This window comes from Temnothorax longispinosus, chromosome 3 (assembly GCF_030848805.1).
Source record: "Temnothorax longispinosus isolate EJ_2023e chromosome 3, Tlon_JGU_v1, whole genome shotgun sequence".
Classification (NCBI taxonomy): domain Eukaryota; kingdom Metazoa; phylum Arthropoda; class Insecta; order Hymenoptera; family Formicidae; genus Temnothorax; species Temnothorax longispinosus.
Genome location: NC_092360.1, coordinates 19,298,156 through 19,318,200, shown reverse-complemented (window position 1 = coordinate 19,318,200; position 20,045 = coordinate 19,298,156). Strand labels below are relative to the sequence as shown.

The following is a 20,045-nucleotide window of genomic DNA, read 5'->3' as shown; positions in this document are numbered from 1 at the left end:
TTGCAATTACAAGAGACACTTATATATTTAATGTTGTCTGTAATCCTTTGGCAAGCCTCTACATATCATTACGTTACTCTTTGGGTTATATTAAATCAGGTAAAAAATAGAAATCAATAAGCATATTTTTCTTAGAAAAAGAGAGAGGAAAAGTGAAGTATATAAATAATTCTTTTTAGGTGGAAAGTGCATTTTTGTCTCATCAGTGGTACCGTAAAACATTTAAAAATTATCCAAAAGAGAGAAAGATCATAATTCCTTATATATGGTAAAACTCTCCTATTAAAAAAATTTATATATAATTTATAGAAAATAATATTTAATAATTTTTATATTTATAATATACATATAAAATAATATGCATACTGAATAAACAGGTTTAATGAATCTTTGTCCTTATATATTAGTTTAAATACATATTTCCGTATACTACTTTTGTTTTATTGTATAATAGTATTAAACATGGATTTATTTGTATTACATACAGTGTAATGAATATGATACAACATTTATAACAATATAACTCTTTACTCTTCATTTGTAAAAAAAATCCTAGTTTTATATCGAACTGCCAAATATTTTTTACTCAAATGAAGAACTCATGAAGATGTTTTTTCTACACCTATTTAATTACTTGAACAGTAAACTGAAACAGACAAAATTATTCTTCCCTGGGATACAAATATAATGACAATTCTTATAAACATTCAAGTATGAAGCATGATGATATTGAAATTTTTTTAATTTTTCAAATATTATCATGCTTCAAAATATTAAATTCATTTATAATAATACATTAAAGATAAAAGATTTACAAACCTATATGGATAGCCTTGAGCTTTGTTTCTAAATATTGATAGAAGAAGACTAAAGAAAATTGCGACTAATCCCGCACCTATCACAGCTAGTATTTTGCGCTTCTTAATGTCTCCTTTACGAGCTGCAGCTTCAGTCATTAAAATCATTCCTAATACCACTGCTCCATCTTTTTATATGTAATTAAGGTCTATATCACAAAATGTAAGAAACCTAGTTTACCTGTATCTTTAAATATGGGGCATTCCATGCCAAATCGACCTGAGTTTGACCCTCGAGATAATTTTTTATGTTATTAATCCAACTCTCACATGCACTGATTTTTTTTATAAAATAGATTTAGTTATAATTTTTTAAACCGACATATCGATAGCTACAATTTAAAAATCTGAAAAAATTCTCAAAAATCCTCAGATATCAAAATTTTTAAGCCTTGACACAAAGTGAGCCGGCGTTCGCTTCTAATTTTTTCGAGCTTTTTTCGAGTTTAAAAAAAAATATTGAAAAAAATTAAAAGCAGACGTCAGTCCACTGTAAGCTGTTGCTTGAACATTTTTATATACAACACAGGATCTTTGAGAATTTTTTCAGATTTTTCCGACGTAATTTTTTTTATTATGGAAAATCGCTTCGAAACTAAATCAATTTTATAAAAAAAATCTAAAAAAATCTGAGTGCATTTTTTCATAAAGTAATTTCTGAATATACCAAAAGGATACTCATGACCATAACAATATAGGTTTCCACTATAAACTGTCCTTGAGAAGATCCATGAATATAAGCTACGTTGCCATTTGGTGATTTATGAAAAAAAGGTGGTCCTCTGATATGATTCCACATTTGTCCAGAAGTCATATTTATGGCAAAGAACTGGAAACGAGCAAGTTATAAATATTTATTACAATTAATTACAATAAAAAAAAAGGAATCGAAGAAAAATATACTTACCAAAGCGCAGAATCCCCACAGATTTTTGTTGTAAATGAAATCTAAGTTGTTACGTCTGAGATACAGACCACCTCCTACAATAACTATGAGCATGCCTAATCCTACTGTACCAGAATAATTTGGTGGTCTAAATACTCTGATCTGTAATCGACAATAAAATCACAGTATTGCACAAATGTGGTCAAATAACAAACATGTTATTTCACAGATATCAGCGTCACTTTAATATAACAAATGTGACATGAGGCAATGACTGTAACAGCATTACCTGAATATCTGTGCGTTCACCAATCCATTTCGCTATTGCTTCCGCACCAAATCCTACTCGCTGGATATCCATAGTATCGGCAGCTTTTGGTTTACCTTTGGGTGGAAAATGCATATATACTGGCGCAGTATTCAACTTCATCTATGATAAAAAGATTTTCGTATTAATTATGTCTTCTCACATCTTCTCCTTGTATTTTCTACTTACCAACCGAAAAACGTCGGATCCTTCGTCAAAATCGATAGAAGCGAAGAACAACTTGTTAGAGTACAACGGGGAATATCGGAAGGAATTAGCCACTATTGTAAATTCGTCGTTGGCATGCCTAAAATTACAATATAATTATTAAACACGTCCATTTCCTCAACGGCGACTTGTTCAAGTATAAACAGCTCACCTGCAAATCTGACATTGCCTTTGAGGCGCCATGGCGGTAAACATAACTATAACAGAATAATTCCTCGGAGGAGCTTTAATGTACTGTTTAAATTTCGAACCATTGAATTTCAGTACCGATTTCTTCATAGCCATCTCAGTCAGTTGCTGCACGCGCTCTGCCAAAGAGGTGCCTTGATTCTGCGAGAAAAGAATAACATTTCAGAGAGCCATTCTAGAAGCATATTGAGACTTAGCTGAAGTGGAGTAATAAATATAAAGATATTCGAGGAGCGCTCACGTTTTTCGTTCTGTATTGACAGACGACATAGCTTAGAACGGAAAGAAGGATCAGTGCGACGTGGAGTTTGTATCTCATCGTGAACCAGAGATTTGATACGCTGCGCGGAGACTCAACGGGACCGGGCACCTTACCGGCGACACATTAGCGGCCACTGGTGATCGTGATCGAGCGAGGGCCACGATAAACACACTAGACGGTGGGTATGTACACGTGGCACTCGTCGCGCACGTATATGTATGTACTCCGCGAATACGCGGGCAAGCTCAATCGAGGTTGGGACTCGGCGAGACACCAACAACGAATCAAACACGAGGAATCAGGAGAGTCAGGAATCAGGAACTGTCACTGAAAATATATGATACTGAAAGTTGGAATGTTGGAACCTGGAACCTGGAACGAGCGCTAGGTCTGCCTGTGCGATATGAGAAAGAGCATGTCAAGGTGTCTGGAGCAGCGCGCTGTCCTTGTCTTCGGCTTGTTTGGTCTTCTTGATTGGCCCGTGCTTCATCCCCACTCCATCCTCCCTACTTAAGCCCCTTGCACAATGCCAGGCAACAGGCAATAGGAACAGGAAATAACCAAAAAATCGTTAATTACAACCTAAAAAATTCAAATGCTATGATTGGTTGGCAATAGGCAATAGGCACAGAATTTCCAACGTGACGGAAACTCTGTGTCTATTGCCTGTGTCACTGTTTAAGGCCTTCACACACACGGAATCGACGGAAGACGTAAGACGTAAATCGTAAGAAAATCCACCAATCAGAGTCGACGATTCCCCTCTTTAAGAGGGAAGAAGAGGGGAATAGTCGACTCTGATTAGTGGATTTCCTTACGATTTACGTCTTACGTCTTCCGTCGATTTGTGTGTCCGGGGCTTTATTCTGCATTTATACATGATTTCTGATTTCTATTCCCTGTTCCTATTGCCTGTTGCCTGGCATTGTGCAAGGGGCTTTACTCTTGACTACGCTGTAGACTAGACAAGGAGAAGAGAGGAACTTGGGATTTCTCTCTCATACCACTCGCCTACCGTGGATTTCTACCTCGTTCCAGTGTATACATATATTTCAATAGGAGCTAACCCGGCTGACCGTCTTTTCCTCCTGCCTCCTGCCGCGTTTACAACACGCGTTTTCGCTCGCAAACGTCGCACGGCGCACGGCTGATTATCGACGGCCGACGCGGAGGGAGCGCATGTATCGAGTGCACATTCTTGTGGCTCCGCGCTCATTGGCGCTTCGGTGGCGAATCGTCGCCGCGCTCGGGGTCAGGTAACCGCCGTTTCAAATTGAAATAACCGATCCGGCGAGGAGTCGGGCAGACTGGCAGCAGGCAGAGTCAGGCAGAGTCGAGTGAGGGATCGCTGGCGACGCTGGCTGGAAAGACGCAGTGTTTGGCGCGATCGAACGTGGTGTGGTCCGCGTGGTTTTGTCTTCGCGCGAGCGGGAGGCGCACGCGAACGGAACGACGACAACGGGAACACCTGTGCAACGGTCGTTCGACAGTGGCTCCTGATCGCGCCGATCGCGCATATTCCGCACCGGCGAACATCGCCCGGCAACGATTCTGTCGCGGCGAATCCGTCGGATCTCGTTCGTTGATTGAGTTGATTCCTGAGTACGCTGTACGGCAGGCAACTTCTACGTGCGTGAGCGCGCGCGACACGACGAAATGTCCTTCTCCAAGGCGAGGATACAGCGGTTCAACGAACTTGGAAGTGAGTTATTGTTTGTGTAGCGAGCACATATACTTACCTGTTGCACGTCCAACCAAATTCTCTGCTTCGTTGCCGATTTGTTTCCGCACCTCGGTGATCTCCTCGTTCGTCTCTATAGAGTCTCTACGTGCCTGTGCCGAGTGGTTTTGATGTATCTCCCGATTTTCGATTGCATCAGTACACACGACACGTCTTTTTTTTTCACGTATGCTTTGCACACTTATCGATTATGTGTGTAACTATAATTGTATATACAGTCTGTGTTGTACTTATTAAGTAGGCCTATTCTTTTTAGCCAAAAACACTTGCACGGTTCATCTTTCCTCTTTTTCTTTTCACGTTGGAGAGAAAAAGAGAAATGATGAACCGTGCAAGAAGACCTATTGTTGTAGCTTGCGAAATTTTGGAGTGGAGAAAAAGCTTTTGTCATAATGAAATTGAGCCAATACCTGCGTTAATTACATAAATAACACAAACTTCCGCAACGAATTTCTGTAAAACAAGCTGAAGATTCAGTGGGATTTGGGATTTGTCCTAATATGTTTATTGTTATTCCGCACAATTGCACGAGTGTGCTGTGTAGCTACGTAACGTAATGGCGGGAAAATCTTAACGCTCCGCATGAAACGTGGAGCTGGTGGAGCGTGGAGCTTTAACCGTCTCTCTCGCGCGCGCGCGCGCACGCCACACACAAGTGCGTCTCGTATCTTGTATCTTATGTACTTTCTACTGTGCTCTCGATAGTGCCAGCTTTTTCATTATAAATAAGCTTGTTCATTGTGTATCTCGTTATAAAATGGTTATTCTACAGGAGAATTCATATTACTTCATTATAATTTTTTTATGATACTTTACATATTTATAATTTAAATCGGAAAATAGAAATAAATGATTAATAAAATCAATATAACTGCAAAGTGCTCATTTTTATAAAATATTCGTATCTTGTTTTCTCGTACCTTTTACCGTGCATTTTGTATTTCCGCAAATAAAATATATTTCAAATAATCGCAAGTGATAAATTCTTTATAAATAAAGAATTATTTCTTTGTTTGTGTGATAAATTTTTCCTCGTCGCGTATATAAAACACACGCAACAATAATATTTATACATATAATAAATAATTATTCTATTTAATTTCTTTTAATAATGTGAACAGATTTAAACAATTCCTTTCTTATACGTGATAGATGAATAAATAAGTTAAATAAATATATTTATTTTCTATACATAATTTTAAATGCATTACAAACTTTTATACTTTTTCCAATTTTATTTCACCCAATTAAGACACAGTCCTCCGTATTTTACATTTGAAATTAGGAAGATAGGATATTTGCATTTAGTATTTTAGTACGCAAAAACTATATAAGCGTTTGTTTGTAATTATAATTATAATTGTAATTGTAATTATAATTAACCCTCAGCCCCTGCCCTTGTTTTCGATCAACGTAATTCCTGTCCATGGGTCGTTCGTGTTCTGAGCTTATTAAATAACAAATAACTTCAAAAATGTTTTAAAAATCTGAAAAAATTTATAGAATGTCTTTGAACCTTATAGAATACGAAACAATACTTTAAAACAATAAAAAAATTGTAAATAACTGTTTAAACAAATAAACTCGGGAAAAAATCGCTAAAAAAAACGTAAAAAATAAAAAAAATTATTTTTGGTTGAAATTTACGTAAAATAAAAAACATTTTTTTTAAATAAGAGCTGAAGAATCCTTTAAGAAAAAAATTACGTCGATCTTATATTATTAAAAATTAGTATTTTTTTACAATTGAAAAATGAGTATTTTTGATGTCGTTAGATTTATGAAAAAAGGGAATAAAAATAAGATAATCATGTGATATTTGTTTTAAATTGCGTATTTATAGAAAATATTATAAAAGAACAGTGAAAGTATGATAAAAGTTTGTATTTTTATACTTTATGATTAATAACAATCCCGGCATACACATAAGCGATGTTCTTCATATGAAGGAACAATCTTACAATTAATTGTCTTATATATTTAATTTAAACACTTATCTAACTTCTTTTGATGTTATTTTTCTTAAAAATCCACAAAAACAATTTTTTGCGCGAAAATAACAAGTTTTGAGACCCTGCGTTTGGCACACGTAGCCCCTGTGCGAGTCATTCGTGTCCCTTCGAGATTTATAATCTCCAGTGCTCGCGGCTGTACTAGCGGAATCTAACGAAGTTTTTCTCTGAAGTAACTCTTCACTTGAAGTTTTTTTTCAGCTACTACGAATGGCGTCACCTCTTTTGAGGTGAGGTTTCAAGATATTACAGGTAATTTTGGCCTGACACAAATGACCCATGGATAGGGGCTGATGGTTAATACAATTAATGAAGTGTAAGACCAACAATAAGATACCAGAATTAAAAAATAAATGTAAAATCCAACCCTAGAATAGTATTTCGTGTACAACACAAATATTAGGAACGGATATTCGCGTTCCTGTCTTTCATCTCATACTTTTCTCAATTACATATATTTTTATCAGTGACCAGTCACTAAATTACTTTATTATGGATGTTCCTCGAGGTTTTTTGATGTACGATGATTGTCAAAATTATTATTCTTGCCACACTTACATTTGCTCCTTGTAGCTTCCTTATCCCATTGTGTACGTAGCTGTTCAAGTAAAAGGTAGGCGTAATATTTTATTTGTTATTCCCTATATCTTATCTTTGCTGCGTCTGCCCTTTAAATTTCTCATATATTGATCCTGCCCCCTCTCCCTCTCACCCCTATAGAAGAAAGAGCGCGGTAGACAATAAAAGACGTTTTATCGCGTATGAACGCGATGGGGAACGTTGCTGGCTACACCTGGTTATTCTACGACCCCATAGAGATGTGTCCCTTGCATTCAGAACAGCTGTCTTTCCCATTTGCGTCTGCTTCTCCCCATGCACGATACCGTTGCTCCAAAAGGAAGTCTTATTTAGTCGCACCGTCTTACCTCTTCTTTGTCGTTGCGACGCAATGCGCGGGTCCCATCGATATATTGCGCAATATTTAAGAATAGGCTGTATTTAGATCTTCGTACCCTATAATAGAACAAAAGTGGGTAAAAGTTTACAATAACTTACACAGCTCAGATTACTTTGACCTTGACATATGTTGTCAAGGACATAATACTGAGTAACTTTTCCTTATAACTTAATCGGCGGTCGCTTTTTATTAAAAAGTTATTAACAAAAAAAAGTTTGGCGACCTCACCGATTTCAATGACCTTGATATATGTTGTCAAGGTTATGACCCCGAGTGACCTTCAGAAGGTTTTAGCCGTTGCTCGTTATTCGTTAAAAAGTTATTAACAAAAAAAGTTTGGAAAATACGTAGGTTAGATGACGCGCTTTACAAGTATTTAACTGTTTAAAGCGCGTCACTAATCTACATAGGTTAGATAACGCGCTTTAACAGTATTTAATTGTTTAAAGCGCGTCAACTAACCCATGCGTAAACTATTTCAGGGCTACCGTACCTCCCCCGAAAGCAGGGGGGGGGGTGTGGGTGAACCTCGGTTCGCGTGAAAAGTATATGCGTGAACTATTTCGAGGCTACCGCACCTCCCCCGAAAGCGGGGGGGGGGGGTGTGGTTGAACCTCGGTTCGCGTGAAAAGTGTATGCGTGAACTATTTCGACATATATATTAATCATTTATGCCTTCTAATACTCAAAATAGCTGCTATATTTTTCAAACTTTTTTTGTTTATAACTTTTTAATAAGCAGCGACCGCCGACTAAGTTATAAGGAAAAGTTACTCAGTATTATGTCCTTGACAACATATGTCAAGGTCAAAGTAATCCGAGCTGTGTAAGTTATTGTAAACTTTTACCCAAAAGTGAATTAACAAGAATTCGTTTGATCTACTAATCTTCATTAGAAGAATATTAGTACTTTGGGATTTATTTATTTTTCGTTTCAGGATTTATCTATTTTAATTCTTGTCTCATCATTTTTCGATAGATTCATAATTTTTTCGTAATTAGGGATTTGAAAAATTACGATTATAAACGTGGCATATTTCCTTCTATTCACTAAAATGTGATTTGATAGCAAAATTACGTCGATATATTAATAATGATAATTGCGATAGAAAAAAGAACCGCGATCTAGATATTTTGCATGTTATTTTAATTTACTGACGTATGCACGTGATTTCACAGGTGACGCACCTCCACCAGGCGCTTATGATCCGAAATTTGACAGTAAAGTGAAAGGATCCGTTATTGAGAAGTCCGATAGGTTTTTAGATAATAAAAGTACAAGCAGCGCGGAATGCAGTGCCTCTACCGCATCAATAAAAAGCAATGCGACGACTCCCCTTTTCCGAATGGTAAGAATACTAAGAATTGTCGCAAATTCTGTCGCCGATTACGTCAATTGCAATATTTGAGAAATATTTGAAAAAAGATTTGATAAAAAAGAAAGATTTGTTTATTATTATTGTGGAATAATGAAGTGTAGAATTGGCTTTATATCAATTATGGTTTAAATTAATCTGTGAACGCACAGCGTTCTTTTCGAAATGATCATCCGTGTTACATTTGTTTTTTGACTAAATAAAGTGGCAATACAGATTTAAATGGAAATATAAAAATATGTGCTAGATTTTTTAAAAAGTACACTATTTAACAAATAACGTTTTTTTAGCATAAGAATGAGAATAATTATTTCCCATAGTTTTTTTGGACATCGAATACAAACCTGTTTACCAAATTGCTCTATTACGTCACAATTTTGAGAAATTTGCAGTTAAAGTTGCAAAACTACTGGGAAATGATTATTTTCATTCTTGTGCATTTTTTTGTTGAACAGTGTTATTGTTACCGTCAAAAAATATTAGTAAAATTGAATATATCATTAAATTATGTAAGATATTATATTTTTACGCAGCCTCAACCACCATTGAAACGATTGGTCACGAAATCGACGGGGTTGACTTATCCCAAATTAAAAACTGCGCAATTAATCAAAGTTCAAAGCATGAAATATGAATCCAATCAGCAACTTGCGGATCTTCAAGTAGAATGTTCGAACAAGGATAAGACTATACAGGAACATGAGAAGCACATCGAGGATATGAAAGATGAGATACAGAAATTGGAAGCCGAATTGGAGGAGCTGCGTAAGAAACAAAATGAAATAGAAACGCAACATATGAAAGATATAGAAACAATGGTTAATATAATATTTCTTAATAGAAATTTTATTTATTATCGGCCAGTGTCATTAATACATTATGTCTTTAAAATATTTTTAATTTGCAGGCTAAGTTGCAACAGGATGTAATAAATAACCATGATGATAAACATCAGGCAGAATTGCAGGTACTTCGCTCTCAATTATTAGAAATGACCAAGGAAAAAGAGCAAGAGATTTCAACGCGAAAAGTAATAGAAACGGAACTCAGAAGTCGTGCGGCTGAACTATCGAAAAGAATAACAACACTGGAAGCTGAGTTGTCTGCAAAGAAAGAAGAGAACAGAACAAAGGTAAATTAAATTATTTCATCTTAGACGTGTGAAGTAAATTGCTGTATTAACAAAGTTACATTCTCTTATATTTCGTTTGTTTAACAGATTGAAGCTCTTGAAACGCGCATTGGAGAATTGTTAAACAAATTGGAAAAAACTAAACAGGATCATGATATGGAAATAGGATTATTACAAAAAGAAAAATGTCAACTCGATGTCTGTGTCACGAATTTAACTCAAGAACAATCTGATCTTGAATCTAAATTGGAAATGAGGCAGAACAAAATTGCGGAACTTGAAGCTCAATTATCTGCTCTGCAGTGCGAATTACATGAACTTAAAACGCAATACGGAAAGCTTGCCAACAATTACCTTGATAAATTTTCTGATTTTGCTAACAAACACGAGGAAGAAATTAAACATATAAAAAATGACTTTCAAAAAGAAAAAGCCGAGTTCTTGATGGAAAATGAAATTTATAAGACACGCGCATCAAAAATGGAAACAAAAGCAAATGAAATGGAAGAAAAAAATTATTCCCTTACGGAAGAATTGAAAAATCTTCAAAGATATCATAAAGATGTGCGTGCCCCGTGTCATCCCATATTTTTTATTTTATTTACAATTATGTATATACTTTATGTATATATTTATCATGCATAATTACATGAAAATACAGAAAATAATTATATGTACATATAGATGTATATAGGACATTTAGAGGAAATTATGACAAAGTTATAAAGGATTTTGTATAGAACAACTTTTGTTAAGTAATCCATGTCCAGCCACATGTCTTTAAGGCGTTAAGTATTTTTTGTCTGGTAAGCGCGTTTGCCGAACTTGTGCCTTGATTTGTTATGTGGGAATATCAATTATATGTCAAAAATTTGGCATACACGATCAAGTGGCTCAACATTCGAAATAAAGGTCGTTAAAGAGATTAATGAACGCACACACATGTGACATAATCTACAGTATTCCTTCGAAAAGATGAGTCGATCATTGCATCACAATAATCTTTTGCAGGTTGCCAAATATTTATTGTAATAAAACAAGAAATAAACAAAATTAAAAAACATACGATTTTTTATTCTACTTAATTTTATAAAAATTAAGTAGGCATTTAACGAAGTTGAAAACTGACACCTTTAAGCGCTTTAAGGACACGGGTTACTTAACAGAAATTGTCTAATTTAACCAGACTTACTTTTTTTTTTTTAATTTGTCAACTTTCTAGGAATATCCTTTATGTATGTATGTGTACTACATGAACGATATCTTAAATAATTTTTTATCTTTTCCTGTTCATGCTTTAGGTGACTCAACGTTTACAAGAAGCTCAAAATGAATTAGAAGTTTCAAATGAGAGGCATACCATTATGATAGAAAAATATAAAAGGGACTTGAATGATATGACAAATATGCACACGAAAAACACATTAAAACTGGAGAAAGTATTAGAAGATGCTGCAGATGAATATTTAAAAGAATTGGAAAATGTACGGTGATGCATATATTTTTTTGTTTTAATTATAACAGCCATATTTTTATAATTCATTTTTCTGACAATAATTCATATATATATATATATATATATATACATATATAAATTTTATACAGTTTACCAAGGCGAAAGATAAAGAAATAGAAGAATTAAAACAAGCTTGCGCTAAGAAAATTGAAGAGGAAACCGAGCGGATAATGAAGAATGCCCAGAAAATAATCGAAAAAGCGGAGGCTGATAAACAAGATGTAGTAGTAGCATGTCGCACCGAGAGCAAGAAACAGGTGAAAAAAACGATTGTTGAATGTGATGCGAAAGTAAGCAGGTTACATATGCGTAGATTGTCAAACATCACATACTAATTATTCGTTTTCTGTAAAATTTTGTGTGAACGTACAGACACTACATCTTCCATGAGTTCCGTAAAGTTCATATGCGAGTATTCTATATAGTAAACGTTTACTATAGAAAATGCGCGCATATGTGCTTTACGGAACCCAGGGCTTATACAGATTGTTATGAAATGTAATTCATTCTGTAGATGTTTCTCTGTCAATGCTGTCTTTTATATTTCCCTATATATGTTCTTTGTGATGTTTGAGAATTTTTGTTGCAATGGAACAATGTATTCACAGATATTAAAATGGGACCTTTTTCTTAGGTCAGCGCCATGGTCGAAGAAGCGCGAAATACCGTGGAAGAGGAGATGCGACTTGCTAACGACAGATATAAAACATGTTTGCTTCGCATGGAAGTAGAGCGTGCTGCATTAGACGAAAAACTTTCGCAAAGAGATGCTGAAATCACGGAACTTTCCATGACACTCGAGAAACTTAGATCATCCGCGGAAACACAGGTAACTATCGTGATGTTAATGTTAATAACATTATACATAATATAATCTTATCATGTTATAAATTGTGACTTTTAGGAAAGTTTTAGTCAAAGTTTGCAACATGAGCTGGATAAAGCAGAAAGCGAATTGGCGGACAAAAAACAAGAATTGAGAGCTTTAAAAGATCATATTAGAACAGAAGCGGCCGAAATGGTTGCTAGGAAGAAAAGGTTGTTATCAGCAAATTTTATTTCCGTAAAGCTTACCTACTTTACCTTATTGAGCGACTATTTTAATTATTTTAAATATTTAGATTTGAGCTAATTATGGCTGAAAATCAAGCATCCGTTGCTGCACTTGCTAATCGATTGGCTCAAAGCAACGCTGAAGTGGAAAGATTACAGTATGAAGTCAAATGTAGTGAAAATTGCATACGCGAACACAAGGAACTGCTTAGTGCGATGCGTACCAACTCACAATTGGTGCACGAACAAGTTCACTCTTTCATGAGAGAGTTAGATGCTCACAGAGATCTAGTAGATCAGCATCAGTCTGGTAATTTGTCTCAATTTGATTCGATAAAATCTCTTTTTGAGGCAAAAATCGAAAATCTAAAAGAGAAAGCCGCAAAGGAAATTTCAAGACTTGAGGATGACACTAGACTGAAATCTATATTAAATAATGAGGTAATGTTATGCATGTCATTGCAGTTGTTTTTAGATTACACTTTGTAATTTATGAAAATAAGATTTTTCTAAAAATTGATTGTTTAATTTGGTTTATTGTGTTTCAATCGTAGTTGAAAACACAACTCGATGAAATGTCTAAAAGTATCAGTGAGGCACAAGGTGCAATACTCATATTGGAAGAACAAAATGACGCTAGAGAAATCGACATTTCACGGATGGAGTTAGCAAATAACAAACTTTTGGAGGAATTAAAGAGTCGCGACAAAGCGTTAGAAGAAAGTAAGCGATTACTTCAAGATCAAGCAATGCAGCATAAAATTATTCTAGACGAAGTAAGTTCGAATATAATATTAAAATAAATTGTGAGTGAATTATTGACAAATTTGTGCATAATTATTAATTAACATATATGCGAAACATTTATAGACAACTTGTCGAATAGAAGACCTTTCTGAAAAAGCTAAGCAATGCGAAGAAATAGAAAAAACTGCAAAGGTAATATTTTTTTTATTACTAGAATTTATTATAACGTAAAATTGTAAAGAAATATTATCGAAGAGTAAAAATGTCTTGTTACAGGAAACCGCTTTATTATTAGAGCAAGAACGAATCAAATGGAAATCTTTGGAAAATGAACTTAGGCAGCAGCTCAAAAAGGAAATAACAGAACGTGAAGAAGTTGAACAGTGAGTGTAATATAGTATTATAAAATTCTTTTTATTACAAATTTGAAAAATAATGGTTATTTTATTTTGTAGAAAGGCCACCAAATATGCAGCATTGAATGAGGAACTTAAGAAGACTAACGCGGGAATTATTGAACAATACGCTGACGTAATCGGACATCAGAATCCTAAGCAAAAGATCAAACATGTTATTCGGCTAAAAGACAAAAACCTCGAGTTGGAACAGGTGTGTGGCATCGTCCCGCTTTTTGTAATTTTTGTGATATCCTTTTTGGCTTTTTGCTTTCTTTCTGTATTATATCATTAAACATTTTTAATAGAATTATCATGATATTGTTAAAAGTATACAAAAATATCTGTACATAATTTCTTAATTTGGGCGTTCAGGACTTTTTTAGGCCTGATAAGTAATGCGATTGTTGTACAATTGTAACAAAATTCTGGTTCATGTATATTCTTATCATGTAAATAATGTTGGCGCTCCGTTTCGGAGAATATGCCAAGAACTTCACAAAAAGGAGACTCAACTGTATATTATTTTTTTAATTGTTTTATTGAATGGATTTTATAGAAATAAATATTTTTATCCTTAAGCAAATCTAAATTGCGTTTTTATTTATCCAATAGAGCTCACGATCAATGTTTTTTATAACTATTAATAAGTATTATGACATATTTTTTTCTTTGTATCTTTGATTGAAAATGATTTTTTTTTAGGAATTGCAAACCAAGACCAGATTAGTGGAACAACAACAAAAGACCATAGAAAAGTTAAAAGCAGAAGAGAAGAGATCTCATTGGAAAGGCAAGGAAAATATAGGAATGGTACATTCGACCCCTATTTCGTCTCCGCACAAAACATTGACACCATTAAGAGATCGAAACGATTAATCTCAAGCAATAGTTCAATAGCTTATTTTCTTAAATTATTAATCTAGATTGTGCAGACATTCGAATCGACTCGTGCTCAAATAATTTCCTACAGAACTATAAAAACAATTGCCGCGATGGTTATTAACTTTACCTGTGTTGTTAAAAAAAGAGAATATATAAAACTTAAAGAGAAGAAAAATGTATATTTTTTATAAAAATTACAAAATTATTATTGTTAATACTGTTAATTTTGCCATTATATATTTCAATCATAAATGAAGCAGATATACTGTCGACAGCACGTTATAAAAAATACTCGTAATGTATTTTACATTTTATGTAATTTGTATATGATACCATGGCATATTATATTTTATGCGCGGTTATTGTGTACGAACGGATTATTATTATTATTAGTATATAAAAATTTGGTACAATATACATACCTTTTTATAGTTTCAATAAATGGCCTATCCAAAATTACTTTTGACGTGTGACAATGTATTTTATTTTCAGACTCTAGTACAATACAATTCTTTTTCATTACAGTTTTCTGAAGAAACGAGTTTCTCCTGTATATTACAAGAGCGAACGTCTTGGATTTAATTATTCAAACAAGATATAAAATTAATTTCTTTTTCAGTAAAGCCCCTTGCACAATGCCAGGCAACAGGCAATAGGAACAGGAAATAAGCAAAAAATCGTTAATTACAACCTAAAAAATTCGAATGCTATGATTGGTTGGCAACAGGCAAAGGCACCTAGAATTTCCAACGTGACGAAAACTCTGTGTCTATTGCCTGTGTCATTGTTTATTCTGCATTTATACATGCATGATTCCTGATTTCTATTCCCTGTTCCTATTGCCTGTTGCCTGGCATTGTGCAAGGGGCTTTAAACAATCTAAATACTTTAGCCATCGAACATTGGCCCCCTGAAATAGTATTAGCATCAGGCCCTGAAAAGTCACCATCCGTCTCCATTATTGTTTATACCTGAGTAAAATTGCAGTAGCTCGACAGGTATTACGTGACCTTTATCGAGATACATTTGATGTTTGTATAGATGTATTCTTAATGTTTTTAGCTTGTTATTTAGTTGAATTTTAAGATGCTTGAAATGCAAGATGCAAGATGTGTATGAAGTTCAGGGTCCCGTATTATTTCAAGTATTTCTCGTAGTATTTCAAAATACTTGAAATAATACGAGACCCTGAACTCTACATATATACGCTATACACGTTTGAACATGCGATGTATATTTTCAAATTTATGAGTGATATATTTTGTTACTTATTTATTTACTATGATACATATGTAGAGTATAATCTTTTACATCGCAGAGTTTTAACGCTCTCGCTGACTAAGATTCAAAGATTTATGCATTCAAAAAAATGTCGGTAAAGACGTCACTATAGGATCCCCTTAAGATATACGTACTTTTCGTAAATTCTTATAGCGTTTTTGACTGGGCCGGGTTTGCTCGCTCCGAGAGCGATTATCGACGTCACTTCAGCAAATCGAGTAATAACATTGGTCGATTTACCGAAGTGACGTCATTAATCGCTCTCGGAGCGAGCAAACTCGGCCCAGTCGAAAACGCTATTACAAAAAGTGTATCTTAAGGATGTTCTAGAGGTACCGTCCCAACCAAAAATATGCAGGAAATATTAAAAACACCGATATTATTTCTCCAGGGATCCAAAGACAAAAAAATGTATCCCTATAAATAGTTACAGCACATCTAATATAGAGTGTAAAAGATGTAGATTTAGTGACTGTAAATAACTGTTACTACTATTTTTTTTAAGTCTCGAAAAAAACATTGTTGTAAATTGCTTCAAATTTTATTGCTATATTTTTGTTTGTTGATCTACTTGTGTGTAAAATATTATTATATTGGTAGCATTTTTTAATGTTCACACTTTTCTCTGTAAAACCCTTTGTAAAACGGATATACTAAAAAATTGATAACTTTTTATCTAAATTGTGACTCGATTTAAAATTTGGCCCCGAACTTTGAGAGAGAATACAGAATATGATATTAAATTTTCATCAACTTCGTAGCATTTTAACTAACTATCCAGAACACTTAAGGAAATCTTACAGTTAAATCTTTGTTGACATTTTTTTGAATGCATATTATAATCTTTGAATTGGCTTTACGGAAATTGCAAAATTCTTTTACAAAATTCTTTTACACAGATACCTATTCACTACATAGTATCTCCTACAACTTCTTCAAATTTCATCAGAATCAATGAAGAGCAGCGCGTTAGTGTCTCCTTAATGTGCTTTTCACAAGTCAACAAAAAAAAACTAGAATAATATAAGTATAATACAGAGTAATAAGTACAATCAAATAAGAACTTTTGACTCTCACTGATATAATTTTATATTATAATAATTTTAATAAATATTATAGAAATTAAGTATATTTTCTGATCGCGTAGAACTGTGTAAACGGAGATATTATTTACCGCATAAAAAAAACCGCGTGTAAAAAGTACCGCGTAGATCGAAAGATGAGTATATATATTTGACGTGCAACGTGCAACGTGCAACGTGTACAGCCCGTTAATTACAATATTTCACGCAGTGATGTTGTTCGAAAGAGATTACGACGGATCCCGTTAGAGTTATCACCAACTTACCCACGTGATTGGACTTTATTATGCCCGACCATGCGCCCGAAGTCGCCGCGGTGTGTGTTCGTATTATACATTCCGTCCGTGGCAGCTCTCGACACCCGTAATCACTATAGATACTGCTCTTTGAACTCCTTGAGCTTCTCTCTCTAAGGTCAATAACTACATGAATTTTAAACATCGCCGACAACATCCATCTAATTAGTTTCCACCTTATCAACGTCTCGTCTATTTATCGCTAACAACGGCCACCCGACCGCTCACTAAAAACCGGCGGCGCGGCGTTTCCGTGTCGGGGTGTGAGAGACCTAAATAGACCCGGTCCCTGTGACAAAACCCGGCGGATGTAATTTGCGGGGCGGGAACGGAAACTTCGGGATACGGATTTGCCGTATCGCGAGGGTAATTCGGATTTTATGCTTCGCATGATCCTGTCGTGTCGGATTAGTCGCGCCCCAACGTGGTCGACACATCAAGATGAATTTAGATGAATATGATATCACGATCTTGATTCTCAAATGCAACAAAGCATACCTATAATGATACTCATTAACTCTTTAATGCTTTAGTCTACTGTATAACTGACTTTTATGATTTCGGATATTGCAGTAATCTAAACGAGATTGCAAAGCTGATCGGATTAATGCTGATAGCGTATATCGATTGCATGTATAAAAGGAACGGCTTCCTCCGTTCAGCGTTATAATTAATAAAATTAATTGAGTATGAGGAGAATTAAAATCATTAAGAGAGTTTTTAAACACACAAACTCTACAGATTTATTTATAATAAATTGTAAAAATTATTAATTGAAAAAAATTGTGCGTGAATAAGAAAATTTTTTATATTTTTTCTTCTTTGGTAATCGCGAAAATCTGTTATAATTTCTTGAGGTTCTAAGAAGTGCTCGAATGTATTATTTATTACTATATATATATATTTTTATTATTAAAATTATTAATGGTGAATGTCTAGATTAAGGGTGACACCTCACCGATTTCAATGTCATATTGTCAAGGCTCTGACAAAGTTGCAAAACGTTTTAGCCGTCGCTTGTTGTTTATTACAAAGTTATTAACAAAATATTTTAAGAAATATAATAGTTTGAGTCGGTGCTAAGGAAAGTAATTTGCTGATATGTGTACTGTCATTTTGACACAAACTGTTATATTTGTTAGTTACATTTGTTAATAACTTTGTAATAAACAACGAGCGACGGCTAAAACCTTTCGCAAGTTAGTCAGAGTCATGTCCTTGATAATATATGTCAAGGCCATTGAAATCGGGAAGTGTATTGCCCTTAATCTATATAGACAGTAGACACTTTTACCTTAATAATTGTAATAATATTAATAATAATAGTACTATTATTACAATTATTTATTTGCTATTTACTATTGAAATAAATTGTGAAATCAAAATTTTTTAAAAACTAAGATAAATAAAAATACATTAAATTTAATTTTTTATTGTCTTATTTTTAAAATAAAAAGAAGAAATAAAAGCACTTAAAAAATATAATGAATAAAATCAGGATGATCGTACGAGGGATGTTCAAGACAGTTCGCGAAAACACCCTTAGAGAGCACTAGCATCCACATTTTGTAAGCGTACGAAATAGCCCAATAAGCTTGTTCTTAGGTACTGTTCTTTCTTTCAATAAAAAAAAGCGTACAAAATGTTGCACATTGCAACTCAAATTTAACGACGTAGCATGCTTTAGTTCGCGCTCGACTTTTGCATTATACTAATATAATACATATGTATATTTTAAGTTTAGGAATTCGTGATTTATACAAATATTATGAAACGCCTAATCGTATGGGCGGTCGCTTGATATATTGATATATCGTTCGTACTACTTAAACACGTTATATAAAAATTTAAACAATCGGTTGCGAAAAATCTGTAGATACTAGACACTTTGCTAAACTCCCTGAGACATTCTGTTCATGTAATTCGGATGAAATCGTCAATCAGAGAATTTTTTGCTTGCCGAAAATTCTTCGGCGGCGCGCACTGTTCGTAGGTCGTTTTTCGATCTGCGATCCTGGCGCAGAAATCGATCGTGACCGTCAAGACGTGATCCCGCTTTCGCAATCAACTCTATTCTGCGCGGATCGCCCCCGGAAGGAGAGCTCTACCTGTTCCGTGTCGTTTGGCAATGACACGCACCCCTAGCAAACGCCGAAAGGGGTAAAAGAGAGAGAAAGGAAGAAAGAGAAAGAGAGAGAGAGAGAAGCGGCGAGCAGCGGTTGGCTGCCGCTGCAAGGATCTCGCTGCAGAAAAATTACCGGTTATTACTGTCGCGGTACGGCGTATGCACGGCATAACGCGACACCGAAGGTCCTTCGAAGGGGAGGAGGGTCGGGGGATTGACGTGCTCGCGCGAGCCTCCGCGCGCCGACCGGAAGGGATACGAGCGTGAGAGAGCTTTCCCCGGGGCCACGATAATTACCCCCAATGGTCAGCGGGAAAGCGGGTCCCACCGTCTTTGGCTTTGGACGTTGTATACAAGGTCTCCGCATCCTCCTGGTTCTCGCATTAAGCCGCGCGGATTAACGGATACCCTCCCCCCCTTCCGGCCATGAAACCCGCGTTACATTTCCACCCTCCGCACTATAGCGCGCCCGAATACGCGTCCACACACGCGTGATTTCCTTGATAGATCTGATTTGCGCGCGAAAACGCCGTCTTTCATCGGTTTCAATCGAATTCCATCCTCCTGTGTGCACATAACAGCTCTCGATTAGCGTTGCCTATTGCCTATATAGAGGCAGATGATCTGATGCGCCTCGCAATGATCTGATGCGCCACTCGTGTAGGTATCGATAGGAATAATCAAACGCGAAAACGAATGAAGTATTTCTTACGTATT

General features: G+C 35.1%; 2 protein-coding genes and 1 long non-coding RNA gene across 6 annotated transcripts; 2 read left to right on the top strand and 1 right to left on the bottom strand.

The window, feature by feature from the left end:
• LOC139810825 (uncharacterized) lies at positions 1–387 on the top strand. Its single transcript, XR_011731487.1, has 2 exons — positions 1–99; positions 180–387. It is a non-coding gene; the product is annotated as an uncharacterized lncRNA (long non-coding RNA).
• A 32-nt stretch (positions 388–419) lies between these two features.
• Positions 420–3,122, bottom strand: Ostgamma (oligosaccharide transferase gamma subunit). Of its 3 annotated transcripts, none has more exons than XM_071774723.1 (8): positions 2,709–3,119; positions 2,430–2,608; positions 2,240–2,357; positions 2,033–2,173; positions 1,765–1,905; positions 1,536–1,686; positions 820–985; positions 420–671 (listed from the first exon to the last, which is right to left on the bottom strand). In XM_071774723.1, the coding sequence occupies exons 1-8, from the start codon at positions 2,784–2,786 to the stop codon at positions 662–664; spliced, it is 984 nt and encodes a 327-aa protein (XP_071630824.1). In that variant the 5' UTR covers positions 2,787–3,119; the 3' UTR covers positions 420–661. The 3 variants fall into 3 exon arrangements, with proteins under 3 accessions (XP_071630824.1, XP_071630823.1, XP_071630825.1); XM_071774722.1 differs by having other exon boundaries at positions 420–646; positions 2,709–3,117; XM_071774724.1 differs by lacking the exon at positions 420–671 and having other exon boundaries at positions 825–1,006; positions 2,709–3,122.
• Positions 3,123–3,649: 527 nt separating this feature from the next.
• Positions 3,650–15,003, top strand: LOC139810002 (uncharacterized). Of its 2 annotated transcripts, none has more exons than XM_071773344.1 (15): positions 3,650–4,431; positions 8,620–8,789; positions 9,350–9,634; positions 9,724–9,948; positions 10,036–10,512; positions 11,250–11,432; positions 11,554–11,721; positions 12,099–12,293; positions 12,369–12,502; positions 12,586–12,958; positions 13,072–13,293; positions 13,388–13,456; positions 13,541–13,647; positions 13,720–13,873; positions 14,365–15,003. In XM_071773344.1, the coding sequence occupies exons 1-15, from the start codon at positions 4,386–4,388 to the stop codon at positions 14,536–14,538; spliced, it is 2,982 nt and encodes a 993-aa protein (XP_071629445.1). In that variant the 5' UTR covers positions 3,650–4,385; the 3' UTR covers positions 14,539–15,003. The 2 variants fall into 2 exon arrangements, with proteins under 2 accessions (XP_071629445.1, XP_071629444.1); XM_071773343.1 differs by having other exon boundaries at positions 3,651–4,431; positions 11,554–11,754.
• The last annotated feature ends 5,042 nt before the right edge of the window (positions 15,004–20,045 follow it).